The sequence below is a fragment of the Artemia franciscana genome, chromosome 11, assembly GCF_032884065.1.
Source record: "Artemia franciscana chromosome 11, ASM3288406v1, whole genome shotgun sequence".
Taxonomy (NCBI): domain Eukaryota; kingdom Metazoa; phylum Arthropoda; class Branchiopoda; order Anostraca; family Artemiidae; genus Artemia; species Artemia franciscana.
Genome location: NC_088873.1, coordinates 47,370,641 through 47,392,674, shown reverse-complemented (window position 1 = coordinate 47,392,674; position 22,034 = coordinate 47,370,641). Strand labels below are relative to the sequence as shown.

Here is a 22,034-nt window from a genome sequence, read left to right as displayed (position 1 = left end):
TTAAAACGAACAGAAATTATTACGCATATGATGGGATCACCTCCTCCTAAAACCCTGCTCTTTACGCTAAAGTATTTTTAGTAATTTTAACTATTGATTCTACGGCTTTTGCGATTCAGGGGTCATTCTTAAGAAAATGGAACAAAATTTAAGCTTTAGTATAAAGAGCGAGGTACTGACGAGGGGGTGAACCCCCTCATATACGTAATAAAAACATGAGAATACAAAAATTCGATACGTAGGCTAGTTTGTAAGTTACGTATATCTTTTGCTAATAAAAACATTCGTAAAAAATTGAAAGTTCTAGTTGCCTTTTTAAGTGACCAAAAAATCGGAGAGCAACTAGGCCTCCTCCCCCGCTCCTTTTTTCTCAAAATCATTCGATCAAAACTATGAGAAAGACATTTAGACAAAAAATAAATATGCAAACTTCGTTTTAATTATTCATCTGCGGAGCCAAAATCAAAACATGCATTGATTCAAAAACTTTCAGAAATTAAATAAAAAAACAATTTTTTTTAACGGAAAGTAAGGAGCGACATTAGAACTTAAAACGAACAGAAATTACTTCGCATATGAAAGGGGCTGCTTCCTCATCAACGCCCCGCTCCTTACGCTAAAGTATTTTACTGTTTTAAAAAGTAGAGTTAAGAGAAAGAGGCAAACTTTAGCGTAAAGAGCGGGGCGTTGATGAAGATGCAGCCCCTATCATATACGAAGTAATTTCTGTTCGTTTCAAGTTTTAATGTCGCTCCTTACTTTCCGTTAAAAAAAAGTTTTTTTTTATTTAATATATATATAAAGACGAAAACCACACTGTCTTTCCATAATACACATACAGAAGAGATAATAATGAGGACTTTTTTTTCCCAAGACAGTGAACCAACAAAACCTATTTGAATATTTCGGCCCTATAGCCAAGGGCCGTCTTCAGCAAAAAAAAATAATAAACAATACAATAAAAGTTCTTGGTTAAAAATTCATTTTTTAAATAGCCTTGGCATCATTACTTCTTAACGAAAAGTTCAGCCAAGTCTTGGCTGAAAAGAAAAATCGATTTTAGCCAAAATATACTCATCGGTCCCGCAATTTGAATCAGCGATGTGATTCTGTTAAATTGTCTCCATAACAATTCAAAGAAGAAGAGGAATAAAATTAAGGATAACCAAACAATAAAACTAAACTTTTGACTGAGACATTGTCATTATGAATTCGTGCAGCGCTTGGGCAGGCAATAAAATAACTTTTTTAGATTAATATATCCTCCTTTCTATTAACATCCTTCTTTCGGGATCTTGGGGCAATGCAAAATAAAGTTTAAAAAAAAATCTTTGTACTTCTTGACCGAGGTAAGTGAAACACAAGATCAAAAAACATGAAAAACTCTTTATATTAAAGGTAAAATGACCAAGCGGACTCCAGGAAGATAATACATTCTTTCATTTTCTCTTTTAACAAATTAAGCTGATATAAAACTTTTCGATAAAGTAAAAGAAAAGGGATTATTCAAAATAGAGATTTTGCTTTGATACATAGCCAGTTCAAAGATTTCAAAATGTAGCTCCTAAATTTTCAAAATTGTCTTCCTTGAACCACATAAAGTATTATAAGGATGAAGGCTTGACTAAGATTTAGTCAAGAGGCTTGACTAAGATTTAAGTTCCAAAATTGTCTTCCTTGAACCGCATATAGTATTATGAGGATAGGGGCTTGACTAAGACTTAGTCAAGAGGCTTGACTAAGACTTAAGTTCCAAAATCGTCTTCCTTGAACCGCATATAGTATTATAAGGATAGAGGCTTGACTAAAACTTAGTCAAGAGGCTTGACTATGACTTAAGTTCCAAAATCGTCTTCCTTGAACCACATATAGTATTATAAGGATAGAGGCTTGACTAAGACTTAGTCAAGAGGCTTAACTAAGACTTAAGTTCCAAAATTGTCTTCCTTGAACCGCATATAGTATTATAAGGACAGAGGCTTGACTAAGACTTAGTCAAGAGGCTTGACTAAGACTTGAGTTCCAAAATTGTCTTCCTTGAACCGCATATAGTATTATAAGGATAGAGGCTTGACTAAGACTTAGTCAAGAGGCTTGACTAAGACTTAAGTTCCAAAATCGTCTTCCTTGAACCGCATATAGTATTATAAGGATAGAGGCTTGACTAAGACTTAGTCAAGAGGCTTAACCAAGACTTAAGTTCCAAAATTGTCTCCTTGAACCGCATATAGTATTATAAGGATAGAGGCTTGACTAAGACATTATTTTATAAAAAGCTAAAGATAATGATTAACAAAACTATTTATATTAATAAAAACGAACATCTACACTGTATAATCACCTGAAACACATCATAAATAAGGCTATTTGACTAGTATCAAAAGATACTGAATTTTGGCACTTAAGTACTAAATAAATATAAAACAAACTTAGAAAAGCAGTAGAGAGTTACTATCTAAGGAAAAAGGATACATCGTCAAACATTTTCTTTTATTTTTGATAGCTGTTTCAAATGAAGTTCGAACAGGCATGACTCTTAAGTAGCAAATTTCTAAATTATATCAATGTTTCAGACTTCATCTATTAAAAATTGAAACTAATTAATAGAAATGGACAAAATAAACTTCAAAATTTTATGAAATAAGCACAATACAAGTAAATATGTATTTTTATATTTTATGAATTATCTGATTATCATTACTATGTGATTATAATTTTTATTTTATTACTAAAATTATAGATTGCATGTGAAATTCGAAGTCATTAATTTTTTATATTGATTAGTTTTACAAATAAGATTTTATAGTTATTACATACATAACAAGTTTTTATTTCCTTGCTTGTTTGAGTGGGCAATGACACTTGAAATAAACTAGTCATACAAGAAACATAATATATCCGAAGAATAATCCTGGAGCCACAAGAGTATGTATAGATTCCATACCCCCGATAAAGATTCTATTTAAAAATATTTACTTGGGATTACGTCATGACTGCGTCTTACATGAGGGCCGACGGCTTGAGTTCTGTTCTCGCGAAGCAATCTTAGTTTGCAAAGGTCGAAGGCATGAGCTTGCCATTTGCAGGGAGGCAAAATGGATATCTTTTAAGTAGTATACGAACCAGTAACCTCCGTAAATATGAAGATTTTTACTATTTATCGACAAGTCCTCATATTTTTGCATAAAGTGTATATTTTTCATAATTTTCTCTTCCTTCCCCTGCTTAAAAAATCACTGTTGTTGAGCTCAATTTTGAAAATTATGTCCTTCAGTTTTGTGATGGTATGCATCCTTGTTTAATCTTCAATTCTAAGAATGTCTTATTCATTTTCAATTCAACTTGAATTTTAATTCTAATATTCATTTTATAATCTTCATTAAAGTTGAACTTTAAGCCGCCTTTGGGGATTTACATTTAGATAGAATTAAATTTACAGAGAGTTAAATCTTGCCAGCGAAAGCGCTAGGATGGGCTGAAGGAGTACCAAACATGATGATGATTGAAATGATTGAGTTTCGCTGGTTTTTGATACGTTTGTTGTTGTTTTTTATGTTGACTCCAAGTTGTTTTGATTTTCTTTCTCTTTCAACATTTTTTTGCTTTTTCTTTAAACAATTTTTGGGTTTGAGCTGAAGAAGCGAGGCGGTTGTCCTATTGAAATATTCGTTTTTTGTAGTATGTTCATTGACCTTAAAAAAATAATTTAACCGTTTTTTTTATTATGGATTTTCGTCCTTCATTTGTTTTTCTATTTTTGCAACTGTTGAAGAGCGGAAAAGGTGAAAAAGGGTAAATAACAAAACTAAACGGTTTTTCTACGCAACACAGATAAATGTGTAGATTAAAAATTCTTAGACTATAATCTAAGGAAACATGAACTAAAATATCCATCATGGCAAATGTTTTTGTCAAATGAAAATAAAAATTACTAAGTTGCATTAGCGTTTTCAACTTTTATTTTTTCTTAAATATTTATTCGTTGACAAGATTATTATTTTTTTTTGCTTCTTTTTGTTTCTTTTGAACTTTGCCACCTTTTTTTTTTGCTAATCTTATATTTACTTAGAAAATTTATCACGTATGATTGGGAACAAATCGAAATGTAGCAAGACTCTTAAAACAAAAAATACAATTTTTGATGGAAAGGGTTATTAGGAGGTTTGACGGTTTTGATTGCTAGCTTCTTTTTTTCTATACCCCCTACGAAAAGCGACTTGTGTAGCTTTGAATAAAGAAGAGAGATAGGTATAAGGAAGAGGTACATATATATATATATATATATATATATATATATATATATATATATATATATATATATATATATATATATATATATATATATATAAACACATGCAATACCAAGATCAACAAAATATGACTTAAAACTTAGAATTGCAGAAACAGTCTAAAAACAAGTATGTAAATGTATTTTTGAAAACCTTGGATAAAATACATTTAAAAGTTGACAAGTTATCTTCAGATTTTTGGAAGTGGTGAGGTTATAATTCATTTTTTTACTTGTTCACTGTCCCGTGAAACGTTTTCCGCGTATATTTCTCAAATTTGAGCAGATTCCATCTAACTAAAGAGATTTTTAAAACTAATCTTCTCTTAGAATTTGATTCAGATTTGCCTCTGTTATATTTTTTTCTGTGCATCTGTGTAAATCTTTTAGACCCAATATTGGTTTTTTCTTAAGAGAGGGTTTGTATTTCTGACAGTAAATCGAGAATCATCAGACCCTAATATGCTCCCATTCCAGTCTTCAGACATTTCGTCATCTGCCATTCCGTAAGGATATCGAGTATTAGTATTGTCCCCAAAATATTGTGGGGGGGATCTTAGAGGAATTACTTTAACAGCTGGCAAAGAGGGTGAGTCTTGCCAAGAACTTCTTGTTAGCGATCCTGTCATGCTTCTTGACATTGAACGAACAGGGTAAGGAGATGCAGGAGGGTCTATTCGAGGAGGCGGAAGAGGTGGTAAAACATTAGTTTCATCATCTGAAAGCGATTCTTCTCTAAATTCTTCTCGAGCAATTTGAGCTGGTGATCTTTGGTACGTCCCATATGCACTTTCAGCTAATGTTGATCTTCGTACCTTATTTGCATTTCTGCTTAAAGAATCATATTGAAGTGGGACTAGAGGCTTTTGGACTTTGGAATCGGGATCACAATTACCCTTCTTTTTCTCTTCTTTTGTACCAGCTCGACAGCGTATTATCGCAATTACAGTGATGAAAAGAAGAAGTACTCCCACACCAACGCCACCGAGGAGCAAATAATCTAGTTCTGAGCTTTGGAAAGGACCATTAATATAGTTTCCAGAATCATATGCCGTGCTTGCGGACTGATTAAGTTTAAGAGGACTGATGACAAATTCAATATTTCCAATTGCTGGCTGAACATTTCTTGCTGAAAGCTGGAACTCAAAACTATCTTTTAAGACATGCGCAGCTTCGGCTTTTTTTGGGATATAAAATATAAAACCATTTCTAACATCCTCATGCGTGAATACAGTCACTTCTTTATCTTTAACCTGCCTTTTCATTCGTTTTTCTGGAATAGTTTTTCTTATTCTACCAAACTTTGGCTTTCGTATTATTCGGTATGTCGGATTACTCTTTGAAACAGCAGCCAACTCCGAGCTATCAATATTATCTAATGAAAGCTGCACACGCTCACCAATTGTGACATCCACCGAATTAACACTTACCAAAGGTAACACTCGGACATGGTACACAACAGGTGGCAGTGTGATCTCTCGCAACCATGGAATAATTTCAAGTGCATCCATTGAAGCAGTCAAGTTTGTTTGAAGATAGAATACTTCATTTTTATCTATATTAGCTTGGCCAAAAGTTAATATTGGGGAGTCGCGCAAAAAGATTTTTCCAAAATTGGGTTCACGCGTAATATTAAAGAAAATATATTTCCTCTGACCATTGGTTATTCCACCAAGGGTTTTGTTAGTAATAAGAGACATTGTACTTCCCTGTCTTAAAATTATATCACTTTTGTTAACTAGATTTAACGTCAGCTCTTTAACAACAATATTAAAAGCGCGTAATTGAGCATCAAATTTTCCATCGCTCACTTTAAAATAGAACTGAGTTAAATTTAAAGTCCCGTCATTAACATAAGCTACCCTTTTTTTGTCAATATCCTCTTGTGTAAATTGAAGTATAGACATCGCCATGTTTTCTGTAAAAACTAATCGACCGAACTGTGGGGCTGTAACAATATCATATACTAGTTCTTCAGGGGGTGTGTCTGGATCTTCCGTATGAAGAATTTTATTTGTTATTAAGCTACTTTGGCCCTGAACCACTTCTAGTAATGGGGACAAAGTAAGAAGTCTAAATGGCTGATCGTTTACTGGAAGAATATTAACAGTAATGGATCCATTGTAAAGTAATGAATCAGTTTTATGGCCCTTCTCAAGGTATATACTAAACCCAATAAAATCAAGGAGAGTATCAGAGTGATCATGATGATACACAACTGATCCTCTTTCAATAAATTCTCGTGTTAGCACTGAGGACACATCTATCTGAGTTCTTTCCACAGTTAAAAAACCATGTCTAGGGAGTAAGGTTATTTGAACTTTTAGATTGAAAGGCAGATGATATTGGGTTCCACGGTGGTTGTTAATGAAACTTAAGAGAGAACCCACATTTAAAGCTTCTTTTGTAATTTTTACAGCCCCTCCTTCCTCAACTTGAACGGGTTTGAGTCCTAAATATTTTTCAAAACCACCAGATGACATTGTTGTAACTGATATTTCAATTGCAAATTGCTGCCGCAGAACTGGCTCAGCACCTTCACTTGTGACCTTGAACTCAAATGAATCTCTTACACTCAAGTCATTAAAGGATTCCGAATGCTCGTAAATGATAAGTGATTCGTTCAAATGGGCTTGGGTGAAATTTGACACTGGAATAGTGGTTCCGTCTTCTGTTTCAAGAAGAAGGCGTCCTAGTCGGGGAGGCCTGGTTATGGAATATAGAACACTCCTCCTGTAACTCCTGTCGTTAGTGGACGAAAGCAAATGTTGAACAGTAACTGATTGCTGCATCATTGGGAAGACATGCAGAACGTTGTTTCTTTGTAGGACAACGCGAAGACGCTGTGACTTTATATCAACTGAATGTTGTACAGGACGACTCTGTCCATCCGTCAGTGAAAACAGAAGATGGCATGACACGTTCACTGAAAGAAAGAAAATGTATCATGAATGTCACGGTTGAGGAGTAAAAGAACTGCAGTAACGTGATTTTCTGGTGTAAAAGTAGTATTGTGAGGTAGATCAGAATTGTACGGTGAAAGTAGCATTGTGGTGTAAATGTACAGAGACAACTGGTCTTTCTGCAACAAGGGTAGTACGCATAATTTAAAAAAAATGCTGATTCAAGTTCATTGATTATTTCATCAAGATTTTCCAAAATTTTATTCTATATAGTATCTTCTGTAAAAAAAAACCCTAGTATACTATCATGTGGGGAAGCTTAGGGGAATATGCTATCAAAATTATCCTGACACCCTCGTCCCCAACAAAAAGATATTTTTGAATGAACTATACGAGAAAATCGAGCGTTTTCAAAGTCTATGCAAAGGTCCTTGCTCTTGCTTTAATTTTCTTTTCCGCACTGTGGCATATTTTATTCAAGGTAAGCGACGCTCAATATCTCTTGAATGGTATATGTTTCATAGCAATTTTATATATAATAGGAATTAGAAGTTGAATTTTTTTAGAGCGATTTGCATTTCATATTGGTAATAAAATCAGTCCTGAGATAAAAATTTGAGTTCAAACAATCAATAATTTCTTTCAGTAATTGGTTAGGGTATTGAATTTCATCAAACCCCCCAAAAAGGGGAGGGCCGTCGGAACATAACAAAAAAAGTGGAAAAAATCTTAAAAATTCTTATATTACGAGGACTAGGTTTAAAAAGTCTCACATTCAGTATGTGAATGTGATTTCCTTCTTGGCAATAAATTGGAGTTTAACCGTTTTTTACTTGCGTGCCATTATAGTATTTTTGTTATTCTTTGTATCACAAATATTTTAAATACTTTCTTAATCCCCCACCCTGGGTCAGAAATTTCATAGTAACCAAAGAATATAGAGCGACAGATCTTCTTGTCGTAATTATTGAAAGACAAAATAAAATTAAAAGTACTCCTGATCTAAACCATTATTTTTACGTGTAATTTTCTTAGAGTTTAGTTTATCTGCTATGCAAATTATGATTTAAGTGTAATTTATACATTGTATTTAAATTGCTATTATCTGTTAATTATATCTTTTATATCATTTAATTACTAAATTGCAATCATATCTGTGCTACGTTTTTGGTATTCTAATTCGTATATGAGACTAAAATCTAATGGCCTTATATTCGGGTATATACCAGTCAAATGTGGGGTCAGACAAGGAGGCGTCCTTTCACCTTATATATTTAATGCTTGTATTGCCAGTGTTCTGTCGAATACCCAATCATGTTGTTTTTTTCGGGTATAGTGATATTTCTTACTTAGCATACGCTGATGACCTCCTTTTAATTAGTCGCTCTAAGAGCGCACTTCAGCGTAATGTCCGCCTGGCTGGGTCATTGTTCAAAGATATTGGCCTTTCTTTAAATATTGCCCAGTGTTAATATTTATCTTTTAATAACAATGATTGTGTTAACTCTCTGAATTCGGAAGTTTTGTTACATCTAGAGTGAAGATGGTGAAGTGGCTGGGTATATCTGTTTGCAATTCACTTGCTAACACTCGGAGGAAGTTTTAATTGATGCTAGAGATAAGTTGAGAATTGGTTATGCACAAATTGTTGCAAATCGTGGTCGTTTTAGCAGACGTGGACTGGCTAAGCTGTATTCTAGTTTTTGCGACCATACCGTTTTGTCTGCGTCCGGATTGTATCCTATTTTTACAAAGATTGATATTTAGCAAATGAGGGTTAATTATTTTCGTTATTGTAAAGTCCTTTGGAACCTACCCAGATTGGTTTGAAACAAACGCCTTGTAGATCGCTACGGAGATACCGAAATTTTGTGTTCGCTGGAGAATCTAAAGACCAATATTGGCGCTGATGCGTGTTTCCGTCTTGGTGCGCACCATGGTCTCATCCGGTTTTTTCATTGAATGATTTATCAATTGTTGTTTGTAGTATTTTCTTTATTTATTTTTCTTTCATACTCCACTATCTTAAACTTGTACAGTGGGTTACAAATAAATTATTATTATTATTATTATAGTTGAATCGCTGGGAGATCTTTCTTTTTGTTATTGTATATATCGTGTTGTATTTCATTATCTTTCTTCTTCTTGTTCCTCTTTTTTCTTCAATTATTATTACTCTCTTAGTAAAATTGTTAAAAACTGGAAGTAAATTTCTTTTACTCATTCAATATTCTGGTTTGAGCTTGTTTTAAGGTAATTAAGTCAAGATGTATTTGAACAAATATAAATTTTGAATTTTAATCTTCCTTCTCTTCTTTTACGTGAAAAAAAAGGTATCATCGACTTTTACCAGTTGTTTTAGTGACAAGTATGTGGTTTGATGTATATCAGCACAAAATAAACAATAAGAGTTAATTTACGAAACATCTAATTTGCTCTTAGCATAACTATAATAAAAAGATACAATTTAGCATTGATTGGTTCTATTTTTTATTACCTTAGCTTGACAACTTTTGAAAATAAGTTGTAATGCTATTGGAGTTTCTTTTTCACAACCAGTCATTAAAGTTAGGGTAAGTACAACTCAACTGCTCTCTTTTAATATTGTCTTCTAGAGTCTCGGTTAAATGCAATTTCTTGACTTATTCTTTATTTTATAGGAACAATGAATAATTCTTTCCTTGAGGTCTCCTTAAATCATGGACCTTAGGATATAAGTTTCCAGCCGATCGAGAAAGGAGTTTTGGGGCTTTTTTTCAAAGGGAGACTGTGCCTCAGGGGATATTTGTTCCTCTTTGCCTTAAGACATTAGGCTGTAAATTTCAAACTGTACGGGAAAGAAAATTTTTCTGTCAATTCCCAGGCCAAATCTGGCCTAATTTTGGTCTACTGTTGGCCATTACAGTTAGGGTATAATGCAACTTCTCTGTTCCCTTTTAGCAACGAGTTTGAATTGGATGCCCTTTCTTAACTTTTCTCCTTTTATAATAATATCCAATAGCTCTCAAGAAAACCATTCTTTTTTCAAAATTTTGTGTGAAGGAACGAACATAGAAAAATAAGTGATGATCCAGGAGAATAATATAAGAAAATCTGAGTTTTACAAATATACAGCGTGTAGGACAATTCTGCAGCCTAAACTGGTCAGTGTAGTATAATAATTGAAGAGTGATCTTTCATCTTGTCCGAAAGTCAATTTGGTTAGCTGAGACGAGGTTCAATAGAAAGCTAATTTTTAGGAAGCCAAAATATAATGCCAGCTATTTTTCTAATAGAAAACTTACTATAGTTCAAATTTAAGATAAAACATAACCCATCTTTCTTTAAATTTCGTTTTATTTCTTCTACAGTTGAGATTAAATGCAGTCTCTTAACTCTTTTTTTTCTGTCATTCAACCTTTAATATATCGCAACAAAGCCATTCTTTTTCCTTAGTTAAAAGAAAGTTCTTGGTTGAAAGGAACAAAGATAGGAAAAAATGGGATGATCTGACAGTTTAATGTAAGGAAACCTTGGTTATATCTAGGATATTTCAAAAGCAGAAACTAGTCACTGTAGTAGAATAATTGAAAGTCAATCTTCCAGCTCGTTCAGCAGCTACTGTGGTTATCTGGAACAAGGTTTAATAGAACGCCAATCTCTTAGCAATAAAAAAAAGTCTAACCTTCTATTCGTTAATTTTGGAACATTTTTGGATTATTGATCGATATTTTTGAACTACTTCTGAGGAATTATTGATTAAGAGATAACTACTTTGAATTTAAAACCTACCATAAAATATTTTACGAAGATGATAGTTTCTTTAAAACAAAAAGAAAAAAAAGAGTATACAAGAATCCGTCTAGATAGGGTGTAACCCCGAGAGCAATTTTTCTGTTTTAAGTAACCCGAAAAAAAAAATTAATACCAAACCAGAAAATTACAAGTCCCGATTTTTGGATTATCAAGAGAGCACCGTTTCCTCATCAATAGTTTATCCTCCACTTCCCCATTATGCAGGTAAAAATGAGACTATAATTTTCTATTTTACACAAAAATTGTCATAGAATTTGAGGTGATGACCCCCCAGGCTGCAACCGACTCAGCGGCTATTTTTATCACTTTGTCTAAATGTATTTCTTCAAAAGTTAGGGTGATTAAGCCCCCCCATCCTTGATCTTGTTTGAATGACTTCTCAAAAACTTGGATATTGTCAGGTTTCCACATGAATCGAGTCTTGTATTTTACGAGTGAAATATTTTTTCTATAATAAGATATTGGCTGCCAACCTTTTACAACCTATTCTAAATTCTTAATCTGAATACGGGTATTTTTGAAGGTTGGGTTGAGTAAAGAGGATTTGAAGGCACATTTGGATTGGAGAGGAAATGGATTATTGATTGGAGAGAAAAGAAAGTATTAAAGGAGAAAAGGGGACAAAGTAGAATCTATTGCTTGTCCTATGTGTGGATCTCAAGATGAAAAATTTGATAAATTTTTTGTGTGAATGTGTCGAATTGAATGAACAGAGGTGAGAGATGAATGGTAAAGAAAAATTGAATGAGGTATGGACGGTAAATCGAATGAAAGAGACAAATTATCTGAGTATTAAAAGGATAGCAAGGTTTCTCAGGATTTTAGCTGCACATCGTGAGCGTTTTATTTAAATAGTGTTAATTTATTTTATTTCAATTTGTTGTTTTGTTTTTTATATAAAATTCCTATGGCCCAGGGACTTTTTCTGGAATAAAATATTATTATTATAATAATAATAATAATAATAATAATAATAATAATTATTATTATTATTATTATTATTATTATTATTATTATTATTATTATTATTATTATTATTATTATTATTATTATTATTATTATTATTATTATTATCATAGTCATTCATTCGAATAGAGATTAGGTTAAAAATTGACAACTTCCCTCCAAACTGATCAAGTTTGCGATCAAACTGATCAACTGATCACAACTTCAAGCTTGAAAACTCTTGAAATCTTTCTTTATAACAATTTTGAAACCTGTATATTTATTTGAAGGACCAAATTAGACAAAATTTAACAAACCTACCCAAAATTGGACAAATTTTAACTTTGCAAAAAGTCTAAAAGAGTCTTACTTTTCATAACAAAATTTATATTTTAATAGCACGATTACAGCATGAAGCTAACTATTTAGGCTTGATAGTTACTTCTTTTATTTATTATCAATTTAAGATATTTGTTTAGCTAGTTACTTACAATAGGTTATTCGTCAAAACATTTAATCTTGAAACAAGGCTAACAATAAAAAGAGAGGTAATGACGAAGAAGCATTTCTTCCTTTTTCCTCAAGAATAGGAAATGATTCTTGATTTTTGAAAAGTATTGGCGGTAAATTCATTTTTAAACCAAATCAAATTCAATCAAATGTGGATCAATTAAACGCCTTTATTTAAGAAAACACAGGTTTTGTCTGTTTTAAGGCCAATTTATGTGCTTTTTCTTCTTTTGCTGTGCATTATGAGACTCGGATGCTTTTTGTACGGATTCTGGAGACAGAACATGTGAAGGTAAAAAACAATTAAAATTTTAAGGTCAAATTTAAAATCTGAAGTTTTCTGCTTGGATTTTGAAGATAACTCAGATGTTTTAAATATACAAGTATTTTAATAGTTAGTGTGAAAGGTACTGGTCTGCTTTACAGAAAGACAAATATGGAAAAAAACAACAACAAAATAACAACCAAATATCAAAATCTTTGAGCTCTAAGATAAATTTGTTCTATAGATATATCTTATGTCACTAAGTGAGGTGAGTCTAATAGTCACTTAAGACTTGCTCTTCTCAATGTATGGAAGGAGATAGATGTCACCAATTTGTAACGATACCGAATTCTATACAGTTGGTATAACTGTTAAATTTGTCAATGAGGAGCAATATTTTGATTGGTGTCATATCATAATTTACTTCTTCTTGGATTATCGTTATTTATTTTATTTACTACGATATTAAAATATTCAATAATTAAAAAAGTTATGGTTAAAATTTCTGAATCAGAAATTCCCCTTCTAAGCAAAAATATTAGAGCGGGAAGTCCACCCTCACCCATAAACTTGTCTAAACATTATGCATGAGCTAATCATATCTTTATTTTATTCACTGCGACATTAACATATTCAATAGTTAAAAAAATTGTGCTTCAAATTTCTGGATCAGAACTTCTCCTTCTAAGTGAAAATATTAGAGCGGAAAGTCCACCCTCACTCACCAACTTGTCTAAACACTATGCATGAGCTAATCATGTCTCTGTGGCCTATTATTATCAATGAGAATTTAATAGTACCGAAATATAATTAACACTAATTTGAACCAATCAGAATTTTTCATATACTTTTTCAAACTAGTCAGAAAACTCTGCAAAAATTTTTATTTGCTCAAAGTACTGCTAGCAAAATCTCTGAATAGGTAATAACTAATTGTGAACGGGCCCTCAGTCTGTAGCATTTTCTAAAGCTACTCGAACATTTGCAGAAAAACACATATTAATGCTCCCTTTTGTGATACTAAAAGTGCTGAAACAACAGAATGATTACATTTTTGTCAGAAATATATTTATATATTTTTATAATCTCGAAATATTTCAACTTTTTTAGAATGTATCTTATATCCGATATCACAATACTTATACCTTATATGCCTTATACCACAATGTCACCCGTGTTTTTTGTTCTGAGTACATCTGCTCATCATTAAACGAGGCTTAAAAAATTATGAGAGCCTTAACCTAACATCTGAATTTGAATATATTTAACCTCTCACGGCTGATGGAACTGTATACAATTAAATAAAAAAAAACTAATTTTTTTAGCTGAAAGTAAGGAGCGACATTAAAACTTAAAACGAACAGAAATTACTCCGTATATGAAATGGGTTGTCCCCTCCGCAATCCCTCACTCTTTACGCTAAAGCTTTTAATTGTTTTAAAAAGTAGAATTGTGGCAAAGAGTCAAACTTTAGCGTAAAGAGCGAGGGATTGCGGAGGGGACAACCCATTTCATATACGGAGTAATTTCTGTTCGTTTTAAGATTTAATGTCGCTCCTTACTTTCAGCTAAGAAAATTAGTTTTTTTTTATTTAATTTCTGAACGTTTTTGAATTAATGCATGTTTGGTTTTGGCTCTCCGCACATAAATTATTAAAATGAAATTTGTATAGTAATTCTTTTTTGGCTAAATGGCTTTCTCTGAGTTTTGATCAGACGATTTTGAAAAATAAGGGGTGGAAAAGGAGGCCTAGTTGCCCTCCAATTTTTCGGTTACTTAAAAAGGCAACTACAACTTTTAATTTTTAACGAACGTTTTTATTAGTAAAAAATATACGTAACTTAAGAATTAACTTACGTAACAAACTTTCATAACCTTATATTTTTATTATGTATACGAGGGGGTTTGTACCCTCGTTAATACCTCGCTCTTTACACTAAATCGTAAGTTTTGTCCCAATTCTTTAAGAATGACCCTTGAATCAGAAAGGCCGTAGAATAAATAGTTGAAATTACTAAAAATACTTTAGCATAAAGAGCGAGGTATTTATCTCCTCCTAAATACCTCGCTCTTTATGCTAAAGTATTATTAGAACCCCTCATATTCGTAATAATATCTGTTCGCTTTAAGTTTCAATGCTACTCCTTCCTTTCATTTGAAAAAAGTTTTCATGTTTATTTTTCATTGTTTTCTTATAGTAATGCTAGAAAATCCTGCGCCCTTTTCATTGAATTTTTCTTCCCCCATGACAGATTCCTCCAAGGAAAGATCCTCAAACATAGCCCCCTCTCCTCAGCCCCACCCCAAAACAAAATAAAATCCCCCTGAAAGCGTCTGTACACTTCCCAATAACCATTACTATATGTAAACACTGGTCAAAGTTTGTAACTTGCAGCCCCTCCCCCAGGGATTGTGGGGGAGTAAGTCATCCCCAAAGACATAGTTATTATGGTTTTCGACTATGTTGAACAAAATGGCTATCTCAAAATTTTGATCCGTTGACTTTGGGAAAAAAATGAGCGTGGGAGGGGGCCTAGATGGTCTCCAATTTTTTTGGTCACTTAAAAAGGGCACTAGAACTTTTCATTTCCGTTAGAATGAGCCCTCTTGCGACATTCAAGGACCACTTGGTCGATACGATGACCCCTGGGGAAAAAAAATAAAATAAAATAAAAAAAACAAATAAACACGCACCCGTGATTTGTCTTCTGGCAAAAAATACAAAATTCCACATTTTTGTAGATAAGAGCTTGAAACTTCTACAGTAGGGTTCTCTGATACGCTGAATCTGATGGTGTCATTTTCGTTAAGATCCTACGACTTTTAGAGGGTGTTTTCCCCTATTTTCTTAAATAAGGCAAATTTTCTCAGGCTCGTAACTTTTGATGGGTAAGACTAAACTTGATGAAACTTATATATTTAAAATCAGCATTAAAATGCGATTCTTTTGATGTAGCTATTGATATCAAAATTTATTTTTTTAGAGTTTTGGTTACTATTGAGCCGGGTCGCTCCTTACTACAGTTCGTTACCACGAACTGTTTGATCAGGAAAAATCCTGATCTTGTGCATACGAGATTCGCTTACTCTACTAAACGAAAAACATCCAGAACATGACATGTGTGAGATGGTTCAAATTGTTGAGCAAAATAATTAATTGTTTTTTATTCTCGATGGGAAATGTTCGTTTGGCTAAGAATTTATTAGTACGTGTTTGAATGTAGGTAATTACGTTTTGGTTTAATAAATAATTTTAAGTTGTTTCGAAGTGAAACGTGGCACTACAAAAAAAAAAAAAAAAATCAGAGTATATACCTTAATATTTTCGATATACAAAGAGCTAAAATATTAGAAATATAAATACACATTTTTAGTGCAAAGAGCAGCTGAATAGACGCTCACTAAGGGGTTTAAAGTAATCAATTTATATCCATGTAGCCTATATAAGTGGCTTAAAATTTTCCAATTTTTAGATTTAATATATCATTCACGTCAGACTTTCCGACAAGTTTACAATAAGAAAGGCTAAGATAAAACAATTTTTATAAAACAGAAATGCGATTACATTAAAAAATTATTCTTTTATTATAAAAGATTTTTTTTATTTTATTGTTGCTATTTTTTTTAGAAAATATTGGAGCTTGGAAAACTATAACTAAAGTACTATTATAATAAAGAAAACACAAAATTTGATTCTAGGGAATTTTGAGAAATTAATAAACCAGTCGGGAAAACTCTTAGAAATTTACTTGAACTCACTAGCCTAACAGTATTTCTTCAATGATTCTAGCATTAAATAGTTTTTTCCCTGTTCGATTTGATTCATATAGCCTATGGAAAATGTAATTCTCAATTCACTTTAGTTCCATAGACCAAAGCTTCATTGTTTTAGCCCATTTTTTAATCAGGGGAGAATTTTGGATTTATATTTCTATTTGAATAGTACTTGACCTTGCAATTAAACAGTTTGTCTTAAGCCCGAGATAAAGATCTTTACATGTTGTGAACGCATATTTGTAATACTGAATGACAACCTAGTAAAGTTTTTACAATCCTAAAGATCTTCCCAAGATCATCACCCGTCGCTGAAAAATTTATTGTTTTTTCGTATCAATGATGTAGCTGCAATTGGAAACTCATAAATAAAAATTAAAAGGTTAATCTCTGGTGTTAATACTGCACAGAAGCTCATTTGCCTAAGTCCCACTTGGAAAACTTGTTTGTTTTATTTTGCATCTCTCATGGAATTAGACTACTCTAGAAATAAGTTGCACAAAATAACAATAAAATAGCTAAGCTGAACATTGTTTTTTATAGATCTCTATGTCCAAAAATGTCTATTTTGGATTCCGGATCCGCTCATAAGCTGGCCGCTTAGAGGATGATACTTAAAACAAAACATAAGAAAAAGCTAAAAGCTTAAATATCGTTTGAATCTAACAGTAAATACTTTGTGAGGTACTGGTTCAGACTTAAAACTCTAAAGGCAAAAATAAAACCATAACTAACTTTATCTGCCAAATTTTTGATTTTATATCCCATATTTATTGCCATATCTATTCAAAAAAAGAAAAGAAGAAATAACTTCAACTTACTTTTTTTTTAATATATCCTATATTTAACGTGTTCCATCCAAAAAAGGCTTTACATAGGCTTTACATAACCCAGTCAAACCCTGACGTCCTAGCTCAATTTACTTCAAGGTTACAGCATATTTATGCACCAGTAGCCTTCAAAAAGAATAAAAAATATCCCTTTTTCACACATTTGTTTTATTTTTTCATTATATTTCCCCCTGCTAATCGTTTCTTCTGCTCCTGTTTTACATTGTCTTTGTCTTATTCGCTTTTTCTTTTTAGTGTTTTGGCCATTTTTTTAATGTTGTTTTTTGCTTTATGTTTGTGCTTTGTTCCTATGTTTTAGTTTATTTGGTTAGAAGTTTGTAGTAGCGGTTTTTCTTATTTTCTTGGATTATAAAGATATTCTTATACTAATAACTTCAAAATTTGATAAATTATAAGTATTCATAGCCTAGTTCAAAAGTAAATATGTATGTAATGGTCTAAAAAACACATGTGATATCCTTAGGTCGTTTTTCACCCTAACACGAAAAGAGTTGCTCCGTTTTGTGGAGGCAAAAATTAAAGTGATGCGCAAAGACCAAATTCGTACGGCAATAACTAGTGAACTCCAAACTTCACATCTAGTTTTCAAAATCACTGAAAAGACTTAATTTGTTTTTACATATATAGGAAGCTTTAAGATGAGGCTTTGTTTGCATAGGGTGACCTTGACTAGTTTTAAGATACCCATAAAGTCTATCATTTTTATAATTTCGAGCGAGACACATAAGACTTAACTTATTTTTTATGTTTTAAATTCATTTGAAATCGTATATTTAAAGTCGATGGTTATAGACTTTGTCGCGTAATTTAAATAGCACGTGTTGCATAGCTTAAATACTTTTATTCCATGACTCACCCCAAGACCTTTCAATTTAATTTCCTATAAATAAGGTTATTAAAAGACCCACAATGTTTTTTGTGATAAAATAGTAACTATAAGAATTTTGCCAATCTAATAATTTTTTGTTACAATTATGTGTAGGGTGAATATAGTTCGAGCATCCATGACTGCACCGGCAAGCAAAGTCTTTATTCTAAATTCCCGCTTACGTAGTTTTATTTGAACATATTTACTTTTTGTGGGGTATGTCCGAAAAATAAGATTAGTCCAAAGAACCTCACCCGCAACACGCGAAAATTAGGAATTAAAAATTTGTTTCTGGCATTTCAGACCGCCTGTTTAAGATATATTTCAGGGGGGCGGCTTTCCATTGATGATTGTCATATTCGAACGATTATTGTATGAAACTTAAACTTGAGAAGAAGCTTTTGGGCTTGAAATACTTAGTTTCTTCGCATTTAAAAGACTTGTGAATAACTAAGTTGGTGGGAATATTAGGGTTTATATTTTGATGTTATTTTTATTTTTCTTTGCATATCGTGGGGTATGATTTTACTTCTTACGTATCTACGCAATGTTTATTCTATTGATATTTGACCTTTGGTCATTGGAGTCATTTTTCTTTGGGGGGAGGGGGGGTACAAGGGGGTGGTTTCCCATACAAGTGGATAAGAAACTGGTTTGTATGTTGTCATATTCATTTTTTTTATAAAACGCAAATTGGATTAGGTTAAGAAGTACATTTTAAAGTAATTTTTTGTTGAAATAGCGTTTACACGGCAAAGATTACGATAGCGCTTGTTTTGTTTCAAGTTTGTTAGGATAAAGTGAACAAAAACAGATAAGCGCCTTATACTCCGGTCGCTGATTGTCCGCCGGTGAGCTTTACATAGCAAACCTCACCGGCGGCAGGTAAAACAGTAAATTTTGTTTGTTACCCCTTGAAGAAAGATGTGCTATTGAAGAGTTAGGGCAGGCTTACGCTACCTTTACTTTCTTATTTCAAACTCAAAACTATTCGTCAAAACGGATTAGCCTTTACATGACAGAGATATCAAATTGGTCATATATATGAATGCATAAATGAAAAAAGTCAGTGAGTTGAAGAAAAGTAGTTAAAAAGATCGAGCTATGTAAAGCCTGATCTGTTTTTACGTATATTCATAAACTATCAAGAAAACAATTTCTCCTTTTTGGTCTATTTTGAAAACGGGTTTAAAATATCCCAAAATAAGTTTTCAGACAGCTTAAGAACACATTTAGGCTTGTGTTTTTTGCAAATTTACATGGGAGGCCCCTTGGGAACCACCATTCTCCTGAATTTTATACCATATCTCCTCTTGCCCGCCAGTCGAAAGGCTGAATTACACCCATTTTTTTACATGATGTCACTGTTTTTTTTTGGGATCCAGCGATAAATGGAAATAAGCAAGTTTCAATTATTACCCATTATTTTTCGCGAAATTATTTGTCGCGAGTCGAAATTAGTCGCAATTTTTTAGCGACTATTGAGATTAAAATTCAGTATGCACAAAAACATCCCACACAGCAGTTATTTTATTTCGCGGCACCAAGTCTACATATTTAAAACACAATAAATTGAATCAATAATCTTAGCCCTTCGACACGTAGCATCAGTTTCTTTCGACATCATAAACTACAAAGTGCCCAAGGACTCAACCCTAAAATAACATGGGCTCTGCCCTGCCCTTATTTAAAAACAAACATAAGCATACAATATATATATGAAATTGAACAGTTCGTCTATTTTTTAAACTCCCATTAAATAAATATTTCCAAAGATGATGTTGCGGACTATATAGCATGAGTTGTAGTTCATCAACAGTCAAATAAATATAAAGAGTAGAAAGCACACACCCATCCCTAGATTTAGAGAAATACCTCTGTTTTTGCAGTACTTCTCATTGAAAAATTCTATTTTCTTATATTTTTATTGAAAAAAAATGAAGAAAACGACAAATTTTCCCAATCCTCCCCATTTAAATTTTCTCAAATGCACCCAAAGCTGAGAATATTATGCTGTTCTTCCTTTACTGCTCTATTGTAGACCAATTAACCAGCACAAATGCAATTCAGACTTGCTCGTTTTTTGAAATTTTCTGAAATGTAACTTGGAACTTATAAGAACGTTCTTTAACATATGCAGTCAATTCAAAAAAAAATTGAATATTTGGTAGTGTGACCTAGTGCAACTATAATAGAAAATATTTAATTCTACTAAAATTTGTTTAAAGCATGGTTCTTCAATTAAGATTTGTCAATACCATAACAGCGGGTTTCGTTAGAATCCTGGGGGAGGGGTGAAGTTGGGGCCAGTTTTCCGAAATCAAGTGAAAATGACAGTAATAACTGAAAAATGAGCCATTTGGTGCCACGAAATTACTATATAGTACTATAAAGATACTTTATAAAACTATAAAGGTAAATATATACTAATTAACCTGATTCGTTTCTGTTGATAATCAAAACGAAATTTACATATTTTTTTTGGGCTTAATGGCTTTCTCATAATTTTGATCGAATGATTTTGAGAAAAAAAGAGCGGGGGACGAAACCTAGTTGCCCCCCGATTTTTTGGTTAATTAAAAAGGCAACTAGAACTTTTAATTTTTTACGAATCTTTTTATTGGTAAAAGATTTACGTAACTTATAAATTAGCTTACGTAAAGAACTTTTGTATTCTCATGTTTTTATTACATATATGAGGGGATTCGCCCCATCGTCAATACCTCGCTCTTTACACTAAAGCTTAAATTTTATCCCAATTCATTAAGAATGACCCCCTGAATCACAAAAGCCGTAGAATAAGTAGTTGAAATTACTGAAAATTCTTTAGCGTAAAGAGCGAGGTATTAGAAGGAGGTGAGCCCTTCTTCTGGGTAATAATTTCTGTTTGTTTTAAGTTTTATTGCTGTTCCTTACTTCCAGCTGAAAAAGCTTTTTCACTTTTATTTTTTAATTATTTTTTTTTTTAATAATGCTAGTAGCCTATATCCTGCTCTCCCTTCATGGAAATTTTCTTCTCCCATTACAAATTCTCTAAGGAAAGTTCCCCCAGCATATCCCCCTCTTCTCAACGCCTCCCCCAAACCAAAAAAATCCTCCTGAAAACGCCTGTATACTTCCCAATAACCATTACTATATGTAAGCACAGGTCAAAGTTTGTAACTTGTTGCCCCTCCCACGGGGACTGTGGGGGAGTAAGTCGTCCCCAAAGACATAGTTATAAGGTTTTTCGACTACGTTGAATAAAATGGCTATCTCAGAATTTTGATCCGTTGACTTTGGGAAAATAATTAGCGTGGGAGGGGGCCTAGTTGCCCTCCAATTTTTTTGGTCACTTAAAAAGGGCACTAGAACTTTTCATTTCCGTTAGAATGAGCCCTCTTGCAACATTCTAGGACAACTGGGTCGATACGATCACCCCTGGGAAAAAGAAAAAAAAACAAACAAATAAACACGCATCCGTGATCTGCCTTCTGGCAAAAAATGCAAAATTCCACATTTTTGTAGATAGGAGCTTGAAACTTCTACAGTAGGGTTCTCTGATACGCTGAATCTGATGGTGTGATTTTCGTTAAGATTCTATGACTTTTAGGGGGCGTTTCCCCTATTTTCTAAAATAACGCAAATTTTCTCAGGCTCGTAACTTTTGATGGGTAATACTAAACTTGATGAAACTTATATATTTAAAACCAGCATTAAAATGCGATTCTTTTGATGTAGCTATTGGTATCAAAATTTCATTTTTTAGAGTTTTGGTTACTATTGAGCCGGGTCGCTCCTTACTACAGTTCGTTACCACGAACTGTTTGATGAATTTGTTTTATGTGAATAAAT

At 32.7% G+C, this 22,034-nt stretch overlaps 1 protein-coding gene across 1 annotated transcript in view; it reads right to left on the bottom strand.

Moving 5' to 3' along the window:
• Nucleotides 1-2,289: 2,289 nt before the first annotated feature.
• LOC136033310 (chondroitin sulfate proteoglycan 4-like) overlaps nt 2,290-22,034 on the bottom strand; it is a gene marked incomplete in the record, with an annotated part of 437,436 nt that continues 417,691 nt past the window's right edge. Inside the window, 1 exon segment of the mRNA XM_065714084.1 lies at nt 2,290-7,214. Within this exon segment, the coding sequence (XP_065570156.1) occupies nt 4,675-7,214 (2,540 nt within the window).